This window comes from Schistocerca americana, chromosome 8 (assembly GCF_021461395.2).
Source record: "Schistocerca americana isolate TAMUIC-IGC-003095 chromosome 8, iqSchAmer2.1, whole genome shotgun sequence".
Lineage (NCBI taxonomy): Eukaryota > Metazoa > Arthropoda > Insecta > Orthoptera > Acrididae > Schistocerca > Schistocerca americana.
In genome coordinates this window covers 384,495,111-384,512,663 of record NC_060126.1, presented here as the reverse complement: position 1 = coordinate 384,512,663, position 17,553 = coordinate 384,495,111, and the positions used below count along the sequence as shown (strand labels likewise).

Below are 17,553 nucleotides of genomic sequence, written 5' to 3'. Positions count from 1 at the left end.
TGAGCGGGAGGTGCGCTGAAGAGGGCCAGGTAGGGAGGGATGTGGGAAGGACAGAGGCAAGTATGGGGTGCAGGGTCTCACGGGAGGGGGGATGGAGGAAAATCCGCTCTGGGAGAAGGAGGGAAGAGGAAAAAGGGGACCCTGGGGAGAGGGGAGGGGGGAACAAGGCCAGGTTATAGTTGGAAGAAAGGGTAGATGTCACTGCGAAGTTCGTCATCCGGGAGGGGGAGGCATTGGAAATTGCCCTGATGAAGGAGATGGAGGGTGTGGAGGTGGAGAGAGGGAGGGATACAGCGATAGAGGCGCGGCAGCGTGCGGGGGGTGGAGAGGAAGGAGGAAACCAGAGGGTGGGGGGGATCAAGCCTGCGGACAATGTAAAGGATGTGGAGATGTTGGAGGAACAGGAGGAGGTGGGGGAAGGGGATCATTTCATACAAGAGCCGTGTGGGGAAAGGAAGGCGGATACGGAGGGCAAGGTGGAGTGCATGGCGTTCAAGGATTTGGAGGGCCTTGTAAAAGCGGGTGGGGGTGGAGATCCAGGCAACGCTGGCGTAACAGAGGATAGGACGGATGAGGGATTTGTAGGTGTGGAGCTGGACTAGGTTTTTCTTTCTTTATTGTTATTTTAAAACCTGTACAACAGGCAGGCTGTCAGCAGCACTCTACGCTGCTCTTCAGCCATAGAATACACAATGAGAAAAAACAGTGAGAAGACACATAAGTTACAGAATGGTGGGCAAGAAAACAGTAGACACATAAAGACAAACACGGAGCCGTTCACACTCGAGACGATAATCCACACTACAAACTGTTGATACGACGCACAAACACTGAAGATGGCGATGGCGCAGGTGAACGATGGAGTGCGACGGTGAACACTAAACACTAAACACGACGGCACACACGAGACACTGATGGCGATGATCTCTGGCGCGCGAAAGTCCACGGAGCGTGTGCGAGTCCGGAGACCTGCCAAGAGAGGAGGAGGCGTGGAGGAAGAGGGAGAGGGGAGAGCAGAGATGCCATGGGCAGAGGAGATAGGGGGAAGGGAGGAAGGGGCAGGGGAAGCCCAGGGGAAGAGGGATGGAGGAAGGGGGATGGGGGGAAAAGGAGAGAGAAGGGAGGGAGGGTGCCTAAAGGAAAGGACACACGAAGTGGGGGGGAGAATCAAAGTTGATATGAGGGGTAGATGGAGGGGAGGAGGACATCATCAGGGAGGGGGAACTGGCGGAAGCCACCTTGGGAGAGGGTAAGGAGGGCGGATAGATGGAGACCGGGTGGGACGTGGGAATACAGGCGAGGCAGCGGGCGGGGGTGGGAAAGGATGGATGAGAAAGCGGATGAGGAGGAGCGAGTTTGCGGGAAGTGTACAGGATCCGTATCCTTTCAAGGAAAAGAAGGAGGTGGGGGAAGGGGATGAGATCATACAGGATCCGCGTGGGGGAGGGGAGACGGATGCGATAGGCGAGACGGAGAGCATGGTGTTCAAGGAATTGTAGGGATTTATAAAAGGTAGGGGGAGCGGAGATCCAGGCCGGATGGGCGTAACAAAGGATAGGGCGGATGAGGGATTTATAGGTGTGGAGGATGGTGGAGGGGTCCAGACCCGACGTACGGCCAGAAAGGAGCTTGAGGAGACGGAGTTGGGAGCGTGCCTTGGCTTGGATTGTCCGGAGATGGGGAGTCCAGGAGAGGTGACGGTCGAGGGTGACGCCAAGGTACTTAAGGGTGGGAGTGAGGGCGATAGGACGGCCATAGACGGTGGGATAGATATCAAGGAGGCGGAAGGAAGGGGTGGTTTCGCCTACAATGATCGCCTGCTGGACTAGGTCTTTTTTTCCTTTGTTGTGATTTCATTTCCCTGGGCAGGGGAGAGCTGTCAGCAGCACAATCCGCCGCTCTTCAGCCGAGTGACACGACAACTAAAACAAGAATAAAATAATACATACATAAGGAGATAAAAAAGGGGAACATAAAACAGAGTAAGGGGAGAAAATGGAGGTAAAAAGACATGGACATGTAGACGTTCATGGGGGACAGTTAAAAAAGTCACCAGAAAGTTAAAAAACACAGTTGGCGATTCTTAAAACACAGAGAAGACACTGGATGCTCATGCACAGGTTAAAAGTTGGCCACAGTATTAAAAACACTCCGAAACAACACACTTAAAAACCCACTTGGAGACCACACGACGAAGAATAAAACTACCAGGTGGGACCTGCCGAGGGAAAGGTCAGAGAGGATGGAAAAGGAGGGGAGAGCATGGGGCAGCTGGGTAAGTGGCGGGATCTGGACTAGGTTTTTTTTTTCTTTATTGAATTTCAATTCCCCCCGAAAGGGACGGGCTGGCAGCAGCTTAGTATGCCGCTCTTCAGCCTACAGACTTTGTTAGAAAGATGAAGAGAATAAATAATAAAAACAGGCGATAAAATCGGAGACTTAAAGAGTAAAATGGCGAAAAGAAATCGTGGAACTTAAAACAAAGAACAGAGGGATGATGATGCTAATAAAATACATACGAAGCAGACAGGTAAAACAACAGACAGACAATTAAAAAACACGGCGACAGTCTGGATTCTGTTCGCAAAAGACATAAAATTCACACCTAGCGACAGCATGGTTTCTGTTCGCAACACAAGAAAGACGAACAACACTGAATAGTCACTGGAACACTGCACTAAAAAGTTGGCAAATGTGACATACCACAGTCGAGAGCAGGTGGGGGGAAACTGGACAGATGATGGGAAAACAAAAAAGGGGGGACTGGACTAGGGTAGAGCGGGTCCCTATATTCGAAAACGGAGAGAGCGGCTATTGGCCGCTGTTTGCACGTGGCTTAGCGTTGGCGCCCTCGCTGCGAGAGAGCCGCTGCGCGGAATAGCCGCCGCGGAGGCGGAGCCCTCTATGGGCTGACCACGTCCATTTGTTCTGGCGCGTATTCGACTTCCGCAGCGGAAGGTACTAGAGTTTTATGGGACCAAATTGCTGAGGTCATCGGTCGCTAAGCTTACACACTTCTTAATCTAACTTAAACTAACTTACGATGAGGACAAAACACACACGCATGCCCGAAGGAGGACTCGAACCTCCGACGGGCGGAGCTGCGCAGACCGTGATAAGGCGCCCCAGACCACGCGGCTACCTCGCGCGGCATTTATGATTTACTGTCTTTCTATTCTTTATAGGGTACCAGGGCACCACGAGTGGACCTCATGATGGTAGCTTCGTCAACGGCATGGTCGATGGCGGCGATCAAGAATATGATGACAGTGATGACGATGCTGATGTCGGTGTCACAGAAAGATATGATGTCGGCGACGCAGGGCTACACAGAGTACCAACCAGCGAATTTGATTTTACAGGTGAGTGTTCACTTGTTACTCCAGCGCGTAATGAAAATGATCCCACTGAAAACTTGAGGCGCTGCATCTTGTGAAGTGACGGACAGGGGAGCAACCTGACCCAACTCGTCGAAACCTGCCCTTAAATTTTTTGTGTGGGAAGAATACAACGAAGGAAACACAATGTGAACATTTTAGCTCTTAAGACACACTGCAGGTATTAGGAAAATTATTGAAAATTGCCAAATTTGTAGCTCTGCAGGCAGTCGTGCCGTAAGTGTAGCAGACAGCGTGTGTGGAACACGGCAGGCAGATATCCTTGTCTGATGGACGTCGGCAAACGTTTAACACGACACAACGCTATCATAATTAGTAGAACGAATTCCAGTTTCCATTGACAGTTTCTGTGGCACAATTCTTCACAGTTGCTCTTCGCTCGAATTGGCAGCTCATTAAATATCCGTAATAGTTAGAAGTCGTTGCTAATAACATGTGTCTTTTGTGCGAATTCCAAGTAATACTTTCAACCTTGTAAAGACGAAATATGCAGAACTTTGTATGCAGTGAAACCAGCTACTGTTGCTGAATACATGTGTTCTTTATTAGTTAATTTCTAGAACATCAATTCGAATGATGTCGACATTTCGTTAGAAATCGTGGAAACATTAACAGGCACAGGAAATAACTAGGAAGATTCCGTGAACTGTGATTCGAATATGATTTTTTTGCTTATTAAGGTATAAAACAAAATTAAAGTAACATCCAAGCCCAAATAAATTGCTTTCAGTGACAACAATCTTTTGGTTAAACGAAGGAGGGAGAATGCGCTTAAACGTGAGCAGTGTGAAAGGTAAGTTTCGTTTCGCAAAATCAGACCATGAATTGTGTAAATGGAAGAAAGATTTACATGAAGCACGAAATATGCGCCAAAATGAAACTCAAAAAAGGGTGGAAAAAAACTGTTCGAAAGATTTAAAACTGCTCTTGAGAGTCAGAGCGCTAGTACCTAGGGAGATCTACGAAACTAGGCCCTCTGAATATGCAAGTGAGATGAACATCAATCGATGAATATCACTGACTGCTATTCGACTTGGTTTAGCCGATTCGGGAAATTATACGGAAAAGGAAGTCGCAAAATTACGAAGTTTACCTGAATTAAACTTGTAGAGGAGATGCCATTAACAATTTATACTATAAGGAGATTCGTAGCTGACGTGAAGACGAAGCTTCTTGTTAGCGCTTAAAATGCTATGTATAAAGACAATAAGTCAGGTTACGTGCAAGAACTGCATGCAAACCGCACCTTATCATTTCGATCGAAAAAAAGACAAAGTCACTTGTCCAGTCGATGAATGCAGTTGTACATTCGTATTGACAATGCCAGTGATTTGTGTCTACATCTACATCTGCATCTATATTCCGCAAGCCACCCAACGGTGTGTGGAGGAGGACACTTTACATGTCACTGTCATTACCTCCCTTTCCTGTTCCAGTCGCGTATGGTTCGCGGGAAGAACGACTGCCGGAAAGCCTCCGTGCGCGCTCGAATCTATCTAATTTTACATTCGCGATCTCCTCGGGAGGTATAAGTAGGGGGAAGCTATATATTCGATACCTCATCCAGAAACGCACCCTCTCGAAACCTGGACAGCAAGCTACACCGCGATGCAGAGCGCCTCTCTTGCAGAGTCTGCCATTTGAGTTTGTTAAACATCTCTGTAACGCTATCACGCTTACCAAATAACCCTGTGACGAAACGCGCCGCTCTTCTTTGGATCTTCTCTATCTCCCCTGTCAACCCGACCTGGTACGGATCCCACACTGATGAGCAATACTCAAGTATAGGTCGAACGAGTGTTTTGTAAGCCACTTCCTTTGTTGATGGACTACATTTTCTAAGGACTCTCCCAATGAATATCAACCTGGCACCCGCCTTACCAACAATTAATTTTATGTGATCATTCCACTTCAAATCGTTCCGTACGCATACTCCCAGACATTTTACAGAAGTAACTGCTACCAGTGTTTGTTCCGCTATCATATAATCATACAATAAAGGATCCTACTTTCTATGTATTCGCAATACATTACATTTGTCTATGTTAAGGGTCAGTTGCCACTCCCTGCACAATGTGCCTATCCGCTGCAGATCTTATTGCATTTCGCTGAAATTTTCTAATGCTGCAACTTCTCTGTATACTACAACATCATCCGCGAAAAGCCGCATGGAACTTCCGACACTATCTACTAGGTCATTTATATATACTGCGAAAAGCAATGGTCCCATAACACTCCCTTGTGGCACGCCAGAGGTTACTTTTGACGTCTGTGGACGTCTCTCCATTGAGAACAACATGCTGTGTTCTGTTTGTTAAAAACTCTTCAATCCAGCCACTCAGCTGGTCTGATATTCCGTAGGTTCTTATTTTGTTTATCAGGCGACAGTGCGGAACTGTATCGAACGCCTTCCGGAAGTCAAGGAAAATGGCTTCTACCTGAGAGCCTGCATCTAATATTTTCTGGGTCTTATGCACAAATAAAGCGAGTCGAGTCTCACACGATCGCTGTTTCCGCAATCCATATTGATTCCTAGAGAGTAGATTCTGGGTTTCCAGAAATGAAATGATACGCGAGCAAGAAACATGTACTAAAATTCTACAACAGATCGATGTCAGAGATATAGGCCTATAGTTTGTGCATCTGCTCGACGACCCTTCTTGAAGACTGGGACTACCTGTGCTCTTTTCCAATCATTTGAAACCTTCCGTTCCTCTAGAAACTTGCGGTACACGGCTGTTAGAAGGGGCGCAAGTTCTTTCGCGTACTCCCCCCGGTATGCACACGGAGTGCACATTGGTTTTCTTTCCCTCCCTTGCAGCCGTATCCCTAAGGGGCCCCATTACGTGCCTGACGTTGGAGCTCCCAACTACCAGTAAGCCCACTCTCTGCGACTACCCGGATCTTGCAGACTGAGGAGCTACCTCTGGAACAAGACGAGCAGCCATGTCTGGGTGAAGATCAGTATCAGCCGGAGACAGAGCCTGAAACCGGTTCGTCAGACAAACTGGAGAGGCCTTCCGTTCAGCCCTCCAGAATTTCTTTCGCTCTTTGCCACACCTCGAGACGACCTCCCACTCTACAACAGGTGAGAGGTCAGCCTCAATGTGGGCAGTATCTCGGGCAGCCACAGCCGTAGTATGATTGGGGGATGTGTGGGACGAGCTGGCCGTCCCCGACAAACCCCCGTCATGACCCCCACAGTGATGCCCATCGGCAACAGCCTCAAGCTGTGTGACCGAATCCAACACTGCCTGAAGCTGGGAGCGAAGGGATGCCAACGTAGCCTGCATCCGATCACAGCAGTCGCAGTCTCTATCCATGCTAAATACTGTTGTGCAAAGAACGTCTGAACTAATCTACAGAGAGCAAGAATTATCATAAGAACTGTGCTACAGGAATTGTCATAAAACATGTCATCCAATTGAAGTCCCGACTGATGGAAGTCGTCTGTAATGAAATCGTACACTGCCCTTATTTTCTTTCCTGTGCTAGTAATTTGTGTAACAATTACATTTGAAATAGTTTAGTAGTCGAATGAATGATTTCAAACATTTTTCGTATGGTTAAAAGGCTTAAAATTCACGTGTGTGCACATCGGACTTCGAGCTAAGTGGCGCTACGTTCTCTTGTCATGGCCGTTGCAAGATAACACACACTAGAAAGGACCGTAGGGTGCAGTGCACCTCTTTCTCGCAACACAATAAATAACTTTCCGACCGATTTTCCATCCAGATTAGCAGTCGGCATAATTGTATACGAATGCGTTAACGCATCGATGGTAGTAGATCTTGATACATTTTTCTTGGTACCTCTTATTTCCGGGGCTCCTTTCACATGCACTTCCTCTTCAAATCCCATTTGGTCGGAATTGAAAACAAACTCCGTACAGAATGATGGGATAAGTTTGTTTATCCCATCTATACATTTTCGAACCCATTCCGCAGTTTGCAATCGTCGAGTTGATACCTTGTTTGATATTTCGTTATCGTACATCTTCCATTTTTGTAGCAATGTTTGAAGTTTTACAACCATCGACTGCTTCCATTGAAATCACTGTAATGTATGTCGTGTGCAGTTTGATGTGCATAATGTGATAGGTCGCTATCATACACATCCTGTAAATTGCACCGAGCATCCTTGAAACGCGCAAATATCAGTTTTTGTAACAAGTGCATCTTCTCCATCCTTGAATATCCGTAGGTTTTCTTAAACGCCATAGGGTCATATTGCTCCAGACTTATTCGATGTCTATTCATAATTGTTTGTTTAATATGCTGCGGATGATCTTGCATGTACGTAACTGTGTTTAGTACCTTCTCCTTGAACAGCGGTTGTCCTTTACTGTTTCATTGGAGACGGGGTTTGCGACCCCCTCTCCAAAAAGATAATGAACTACGAGGCTCGGCACATGTTTCAGTATCACCTTCACTTGTTAAGCACGTCTCGTCATCATTGTACTCCTCATTTACATTGTCGGCACAGTCGAGCGTATACGACACCACTCATTCCACTGACTCATCTTTCAGAAACGTTGATGTTTCATCTTTCACTTCTTCCTGACTCAACAAAATTTCTTGGATTCGCTTTTGGCGAAACGTCAACTCCGGCAACTGTTGTTGTGCACTACTGGCCATTAAAATTGCTACACCAAGAAGAAATGCAGATGATAAACGGATATTCTTGGACAAATATATTATACTAGAACTGACATGTGATATCCATTTTCACGCAGTTTGGGTGCATAGATCCTGAGAAATCAGTACCCAGAACAACCACCTCTGGCCGTAATAACGGCCTTGATACGCCTGGGCATTGAGTCAAACAGAGCTTGGATGGCGTGTACAGGTACAGCTGCCCATGCAGCTTCAACACGATACCACACTTCATCAAGAGTAGTTACTGGCGTATTGTGACGAGCCAGTTGCTCGGGCACCATTGACCAGACGTTTTCAATTGGTGAGAGATCTGGAGAATGTGCTGGCCGGGGCAGAGGTCGAACATTTTCTGAATCAAGAAAGACCCGTACAGGACCTGCAACATGCGGTCATGCATTATCTTGCTGAAATGTAGGGTTTCGCAGGGATCGAATGAAGGGTAGAGACACATCTGAAATGTAACGTCCACTGTTCAAAGTGCCGTCAGTGCGAACAAGAGGTGACGGAGAAATGTATCCAATGGCACCTCATACCACCACTACGGGTGATACGGCAGTATGGCGATGACGAATACACGCTTCCAATGTGCGTTCACGGCGATGTCGCCAAACACGGATGTGACCATCATGATGCTGTAAACGGAACCTGGATTCATCCGAAAAAAATGACGTTTTGTCATTCGTGTACCCAGGTTCGTCGTTTTAGTACACCATCGCAGGCGCTCCTGTCAGTGATGCAGCGTCAAGGGTAACCGCAGCCATGATCTCCAAGCTGGTAGTCCACGCTGCTGCAAAACGTCGTCGAACTGTTCGTGGAGATGGTTGTTGTCTTGCAAACGTCCCCGTCTCTTGTCTCAGGGATCGAGACGTGGCTGCACGATACGTTACAGCCATGCGGATAAAATGCCGTCATCTCTACTGCTAGTGATACGAGGCCGTTGGGATCCAGGACGGTGTTCCGTATTACCCTCCTGAACCCACCGATTCCATATTCTGCTAACAGTCATTGGATCTCGACCAACGCGAGCAACAATGTCGCGATACGATAAACGCAATCGCGATAGGCTACAATCCGACCTTTATCAAAGTCGGAAACGTGATAGTACTCATTTCTCCTCCTTACACGAGGCATCACAACAACGTTTCACCAGGCAACGCCGGTCAAATGCTGTTTGTGTATGAGAAATCGGTTGGAAACTTTCCTCATATCAGCACGTTGTAGGTGTCGTCACCCGCGCCAACCTTGTGTGAATGCTCTGAAAAGCTAATCATTTGAATATCACAGCATCATCTTCCTGTCGGTTAAATTTCGCGTCTGTAGCGCGTCATCTTGGTGGTGTAGCAATTTTAATGGCCAGTTGTGTACATTCGATAAAATGAATATCACGATAGACTAATTTGACAGCGAGACACAAATCGAAGACATCAGCTGCCAGTGGGCATTAATTTATATCAGTGGGGCAAGTGGAAAATTTTAGAGGGACTGGGATTCAAACCCGGGTCTCCTGGTTGTCAGGCACATGCCTTGACCACAACGCCATTCGCACACGGTCTTCCCCACAACCTCACCGACTACCCTAGTACGCCTCTCGTCAGACCCAAATTCTCAACTTACACCACACACTACTGACGAAGTGGGCCCGCCTATTAGCCTCATTACTTGCGGCATCTCGCCGATTCCAGTAAGAGTTCGAGCTTGGTGTGGATCTGCACATGTCCGAAAGAACAGAAACCACATATGTGTAATTTTGTACAGATTTAGCGAATGAGCAAGTAAAATTCCACTTTTAAAACCATTTTATTTGTAAAGGGAAACGAACCGACGCCCTGCGGTGGCGGTTTTAGGAGAGTCATTCAGTACGTATAGGACGATTCAAAAATCATGTCCCATGGGAGAAATAGGTTGAATCAGAACACCACCGACAAATTTTCGGAGATGGTAGTACGGACTAAAACAAGAAAAAAAATCTAGTAAACATGGGTTTTAAAGTGCGTATCATAAGAGCTATGTGCACTTGTTCATCTTCGATATTGTAAAACCCTTTTTTTGCACTGAACAAGTACTTATAGCTCGTAAGGTACGCATTTTAGAGCTGATATTTGCTGGAGCTTTCTATCTTATTTTGATCCTTACTATTACCTCTCAGAATATGGAAAGCAAAGTGCTTGCAATAGAAGAGATTTGTTTCACAGTATCGATGATGTTATCATATCCCATTAAGGTATGCATTTTAGAAGCCGTATAAAAACTAAACTCCGTCCGAACAGGCCTTGGAAGGCCCAACGGCACCGACCGGCCGCCGTGTCATCCACAGACCACAGGCGTCACTCGATGCGGATATGGAGGGGAATGTGGTCACCACACCGCTCTCCCGGCCGCATGTCACTTTACGAGACCGACAACCCATATTACTGGACGTTTTTCCTTGTTTTGGTTCATTACATCAGCTGTCAAAATATGGAATACTTTATATAACACGCTGCGTGGGGGTGTCGCTAAGACATAATGTGCCTTTTATTTCATGAAACGATCAATATATCGGAACAATATTTCCGGAGTATGATAATATACAGAGGACCCTGTATTTATGTCGAACGTCTGATCCTTTTAACTCTTGTGTCACTGCCAAGGGAACCATCAGACCCGTAAACTACTCATTTTGAGGAATCTGTAGTATGTAGTAGAGGATCCTGTCTCTAGTACCTCACTAGCGTATTTTCATGAGACGGCACCTAGTCTCAGAGAAAATCAAGTTGAACTTTCATGCGCACCTCCTATACCTGATATTTCAGAACTGTTGCAGGCAAGTGAGTAAGTGAGAGTAGCGCAACGGCTATATTTTACGGCTATCACGCTGGCGGTAAGAGTTCAGATCCCGCCCGTGTACGATTCTTCAATTTCACCATCACGTAGCAAATGTCATGCAAAACTATTCAAAAATAGGCATTTTCGCCGTAGTAATTTCATTAATAAATCAATCGTCACAGCAAACTTTCTGGAAATATGTATTACGTTCGTTACAGAATAGATTACACACTTGTCTTACTCGCTATCGATTTCATCGTTTGCTGTGTTAGATTTCCGGATGGAATTTGTAGCAGAAGCAGCCGAAACACAAATTAGTAGAGCACCGCGCATATATAATGAGAGCTACTACCTTGCAGGTACACGGATTTTTCGGAAGATAAATCCGAATTTTTAAATATTTTATTTGCTATTTTCTTTTAGTTTCTTGTCTATATAAAAGAACAGACCAAATGTTGCACATGAATTGGCATGGATATAGCACATAATATTTTAACATAATTTCAAACGTGTTAGTAGTAACTACGCATTTATGCTGCCGAAGAGGGAAAAAATCTAAACAGAATATCTCTATAGAAGAAAAATAATAATAATACCTTTATAAATGTCTACACACTATCATTTGGCCATTTGGCGCACAGATATCCAATCACCCGGAATCCTGAAGGCACACGCTACTCGTCTATTACACTATTCTGGACTACAATACTATGCAACGCTACACTACACTACATTACACTACTGTACTTGCTATCAGAACCAAGCTGGATTTCTCATTTGTGTGGATGGTTAGCCCCCGGTGTGCTGAGGTGCAACTCAGGATTCGCAGGGACTGCGCTCTTGTTCCACCCAAGGTGCGGAGATAGGGAGATGCCTTGTCAGGGTCTCAGGAAATCCTTCCTGGGCCTCTCCGAGGCTCATCTTCTCACTGCTTCCAGAAAATTGTTGCAGGTGTGTGTTCTGCCATGGCGCGTCTCGTTACGCAGTTCATAGGCTGATACGTCAGCTGTCAGCGAGTTCAGCTTATGCCACAGTTTTTCATTCCTTATTATCTCATAGACTGTTCCATTTCCAAATGCGTTTCTGTAACATCTCGTGTAACGGCACATTCCCATACCATGTGGTCCGCAATTCCGATAGCACTACATTCACAAGTGTCTGTGGTGCGCTGTCGTATTTTTAGTAACTAGCTGGGATACGGACCATGTCCCGACAGGTAGTGTATAGCTCCCTTGGTCGGAAGGAAGTATGTCATTCTAGTTCTTTCACGTATGTTAGGAAGGAAGTGGTAGGTTCTCCACCATGTTTCTGTCGTGTCCCAGATTTCTTGCCATTCTCTATCAATTCACCCCTTTATTTCCTTATTCCATACGGCTCTTGTGCCCAGTAATACCTATACCTTATCATATCCGCACTTTTTGAGCCAATATCGTGCACCTTTCTTCCTTACTGCTAGGCCTAGATGTAGCAAACCACTAATATCAGCAGCAGCGCCTCAGTCGGCGTTGTTATACACTCGCCTAACAGGCTCACGAGTACATTCGTCTGTGCTCACCGTAGAGCCTGTGCTGTCCTTACATTTAAGGCTCTATGAACCCAAACGCTCGACCGGTGGACCACAATAGCAACAGCAGTAGCAAATATCGGGAAAAACAGTTCGTTTCAATTCAAAACGATCGTGTTTTGTTCGAGCAGCTTTGATACGAACCACGAACCATCTCTCCTGTGAAAGCTGGTGCACTAAAGTGATGCAAAATTAAGGAGTGTATTTTTTATGGAACCTTCCCTCCTATCAATTACTCTGTTAGTCTTTAGCAAGTGAGGGGCATTTTGGATTTTCTCATGGAAATATTATCCTGTCTGTAAAAAATAAACATCGCAGGGTTGGCAAATTGGAGTACATTTGGGTGGGTTAATTTTTACGGTGCAGGTGCGTGCTTCTCTGTCATCTACATGAATTTAATTGTAAGCTGTCTAATCGGTCTTGCCCTCCCAACGAATCAATAATATAAAAATATTTTTCTTGTCCAACGTATGGAAAAATGATAGATTTTAAGAACTCTTGGTATAGCTCTTTCGTGACCTTCCCTTCCGGTGTTACATGGGTCAAGAAGATTGGCTTACGCTACTAACGTAAGATAAAACAACTTTCCTCTTTACTTTACAAGACGTAGATATAGCGTCAGCTACAAGTCTTGTAAATGGAACTGTATGCTCTATATGCTAACTTCTAAAGTATCGAAATGTCCGCCACCGTAGCTCACCGGACAGCGCGCCGGTTTGTCATGCCGGGAGGGGGGAGGGGTCCGGGTTCGATTCCCGTCTGGGTGTCTGTGTCGTCTTCATCATCCTCATTTCATTCACTTCGTCGCGCAATTCGCCGAAGTGGCGTCACCTAAAAAGACTTGCACCAGGCGATCGGGCCTACCCTCATGGAGGCCCTCGCCACACGACATTTCATTTCAGGTACCAGAATGTGTGTACGTATTCATCTTTAAGTTCACTGGTTTTGTGGAAACAAATACACAATCTAAAGGTTTGGTACAGCGATGAACCCCCACTAAGCAGTGTTTACGTGGCAGTAGCTGAGTGGCGAGAGGACCTCCTCGTCGTCACAGATTTCGTCCAAATTTATGGTGTACGCAGGTTGTGGCCAGGAATGAAAGTGACAGAAGTGGAGTTCTAGATGGCCAAACGTTTATAAAAATGTCGTTTTTAGAGCGGGTCATGTTAGGCGCCAGCCATTTATGTTAACGTACACTCCTGGAAATGGAAAACAGAACACATTGACACCGGTGTGTCAGACCCACCATACTTGCTCCGGACACTGCGGGAGGGCTGTACAAGCAATGATCACACGCACGGCACAGCGGACACACCAGGAACCGCGGTGTTGGCCGTCGAATGGCGCTAGCTGCGCGGCATTTGTGCACCGCCGCCGTCAGTGTCAGCCAGTTTGCCGTGGCATACGGAGCTCCATTGCAGTCTTTAACACTGGTAGCATGCCGCGACAGCGTGGACGTGAACCGTATGTGCAGTTGACGGACTTTGAGCGAGGGCGTATAGTGGGCATGCGGGAGGCCGGGTGGACGTACCGCCGAATTGCTCAACACGTGGGGCGTGAGGTCTCCACAGTACATCGATGTTGTCGCCAGTGGTCGGCGGAAGGTGCACGTGCCCGTCGACCTGGGACCGGACCGCAGCGACGCACGGATGCACGCCAAGACCGTAGGATCCTACGCAGTGCCGTAGGGGACCGCACCGCCATTTCCCAGCAAATTAGGGACACTGTTGCTCCTGGGGTATCGGCGAGGACCATTCGCAACCGACTCCATGAAGCTGGGCTACGGTCCCGCACACCGTTAGGCCGTCTTCCGCTCACGCCCCAACATCGTGCAGCCCGCCTCCAGTGGTGTCGCGACAGGCGTGAATGGAGGGACGAATGGAGACGTGTCGTCTTCAGCGATGAGAGTCGCTTCTGCCTTGGTGCCAATGATGGTCGTATGCGTGTTCGGCGCCGTGCAGGTGAGCGCCACAATCAGGACTGCATACGACCGAGGCACACAGGGCCAACACCCGGCATCATGGTGTGGGGAGCGATCTCCTACACTGGCCGTACACCACTGGTGATCGTCGAGGGAACACTGAATAGTGCACGGTACATCCAAACCGTCATCGAACCCATCGTTCTACCATTCCTAGACCGGCAAGGGAACTTGCTGTTCCAACAGGTCAATGCACGTCCGCATGTATCCCGTGCCACCCAACGTGCTCTAGAAGGTGTAAGTCAACTACCCTGGCCAGCAAGATCTCCGGATCTGTCCCCCATTGAGCTTGTTTGGGACTGGATGAAGCGTCGCGTCACGCGGTCTGCACGTCCAACACGAACGCTGGTCCAACTGAGGCGCCAGGTGGAAATGGCATGGCAAGCCGTTCCACAGGACTACATCCAGCATCTCTACGATCGTCTCCATGGGAGAATAGCAGCCCGCATTGCTGCGAAAGGTGGATATACACTGTACTAGTGCCGACATTGTGCATGCTCTGTTGCCTGTGTCTATGTGCCTGTGGTTCTGTGAGTGTGATCATGTGACGTATCTGACCCCAGGAATGTGTCAATAAAGTTTCCCCTTCCTGGGACAATGAATTCACGGTGTTCTTATTTCAATTTCCAGGAGTGTAGTTTGCAGACAGCTGTTGGCTTAGCGGAGAGAGTGCTATGTGAGGCTCGTGAGATCGAGTCCCTCTTCTGAATTTTTTTATTTGAAACTGCAAATAAACCAAAATAATGTTCATTATATACTGAGATTACGAAAGTCATGGGATACCCTCTAATGTCGTGTTGGACCTACTGCAAAAAAAAAAAAAAAAAAAAAAAAAACGGGTTCAAATGGCTCTGAGCACTATGGGACTTAACAGTTATGGTCATCAGTCCCCTACATCAGTCCCCTAGAACTTAGAACTACTTAAAGCTAACTAACCTAAGGACATCACACAACAGTCATCACGAGGCAGAGAAAATCCCTAACTCCGCCGGGAATCGAACCCGGGAACCCGGGCGTGGGAAGCGAGAACGCTACCGCACGACCACGAGCTGCGGACGGACCTACTGCACCTACATCTACATCTACGTGATTACTCGGCTATTCACAATAAATTGACGTCTATAGAGGCAGCATGGCTCAGTATTTCTGTAGGGGACTTCCAACGATTTGTTGAGCCCATGTCAAGTCCAGATGCTGCACTACTCCTGGCAATGAATTAGATAAGGTATCCGTATGGTCCGAAAAGTGGCAATTGACCCTGAATAATGAACCACCTTCAAGCTGTCTCTCTACCTTTCCACTCTCGGACGGCGCACGGGAAAAACGTGCACTTAAATTCTTCTGTACGAGCCATGATTCTTCTTATTTTGTAGTGACGATCATTTCTCCCTATGTAGACGGGTGCCAACATGATGTTTTCGCAATTGGAGGAGAAAACTGGTGACTGAAATTTCATGAGAAGATCCCGTCGCAACGAAAAACGCCTTTGTTTTAATGATTGCTACTCCAATTCACGTATCATGTGTGCGACACTATCTCCCCTATTTCGCGATAATACAAAACGAGCTTCCCTTCTTTGTACTTTTTCGATGTCATCCGTCAGTCCCACCTGATGCCGATCCCACACCGCACAGCAATACTCCAGAATAGGGCGGACAAGCGTGGTGTAAGCAGTTTCTTTAGTAGACCTGTTGCACCTTCTAAGTGTTCTGCCAATGAATCACAGTCTTTGGTTTACTCTACCCACAATATTATATATGTGATCGTTCCAATTTAGGTTATTTGTAATTGTAATCCCTAAGTATTTAGTTGAATTTACAGCCTTCAGATGTGTGTGACTTATCGCATAATCGAAATTCCGCGGAATTCTCTTAGTGCTCATGTGAATAACTCCACACTTTTCCTTATTCAGGGTCAATTGCCACTTTTCGCACCATACAGTTATCTAAATCATTGCCAGGAGTAGTGCAGCAACTGGACTTGGCATGGGCTCAACAGATCGTTGGAAGTCCCCTACAGAAATACTGAGCCATGCAGCCTCTATAGACGTCCATAATTGCCAAAGTGTTACCGGTGCTGGATTCTGTGGACCAACACACCTCTCTATTATTTCCCATAAGTGATCAATGGGATTCATGTCGCGTTATCTGGATGACCAAATCATTCACTAGAATTGTCTAGATTAGCCTTCAAACCAATCGCGAACGACTGTAGCCCGGTGACATGGCACATGGTTATCCATAAAAATTCCATTGTTGTTTGGGAACGTGATTAGCATTCAAGTCTGCCTATAGTCTCCAAGTCAATGATCGTTTCCGTTGGACTAGAGAACCCAGTCCATTCCACGTGAACACAGCCCACACCTTTATGGAGCCACCACCAGCTTTCAAATTGCCTTCTTGACAACTTGGATCCATGGCTTCGAGGGGTCTGCGCCACACTCTGCTACTGTTCAACAGTCGTCTAGGATCCAATCGCTATGGTCACCAGCCCACGAGAGGCGCTACAAGTGACGTCGTGCTGTTAGCAAAGGCACTCGTGTAGATCGTCTGCTGCCATAGCCCACTAACGCCAAATTTCGCCGCTCTGACGCATACATTCGACTTACGTCCCACATTGATTTCTGCAATTATTTCGCGCAGTGTTAGTACTGACAACTATACGCAAACACCGAAAAGGCCGTCGGCCAGTGAGTGCCTGAAATTTGGTATCCTCGACAGACTCTGACGCTGTGGGTCTCGGAATTTTGAATTTCCTAACAATTTAGGCAACGGAATTCCCAAGCGTGTAGATCCACCTAGCGTTCCTCGTTTAAAGTCTGTTGATTCCCATCGCGCGGGCATAGTCAGGTGGGAAACCTTTTCAAATGAATCACCCAAGTACAAATGAGAGCTCTGTCTACGCACTACCTTTTAAACCCTGTGCGATAATACCATTACCTGTATATGTGCACATCGCTATCGCATGACTTTTGTCACATGAGTGTATTATATTTAGTAATATTTTCAAAAAAGACATGGAAAGGAGTGGAATGGCTAGCAAGGGACTGAGCTCCGAAGTCGTGACTAGCGCTGTCCCCAAGGGTCAATGGGCCTTTTTTATCTGCACCGGGAACCTATCGCTCGCGCTCAGCTACCGAGATCTGCT

At 46.9% G+C, this 17,553-nt stretch overlaps 1 protein-coding gene across 1 annotated transcript in view; it reads left to right on the top strand.

Moving 5' to 3' along the window:
- Nucleotides 1-2,262: 2,262 nt before the first annotated feature.
- Nucleotides 2,263-17,553, top strand: part of LOC124545877 (collagenase-like) — a 179,044-nt gene continuing 163,753 nt past the window's right edge. The window contains exons 1-2 of the mRNA XM_047124837.1: nucleotides 2,263-2,275; nucleotides 3,186-3,362. Coding sequence (XP_046980793.1) covers nucleotides 2,263-2,275; nucleotides 3,186-3,362 — 190 coding nt within the window. The remainder of the gene's footprint in view (nucleotides 2,276-3,185; nucleotides 3,363-17,553) is intronic.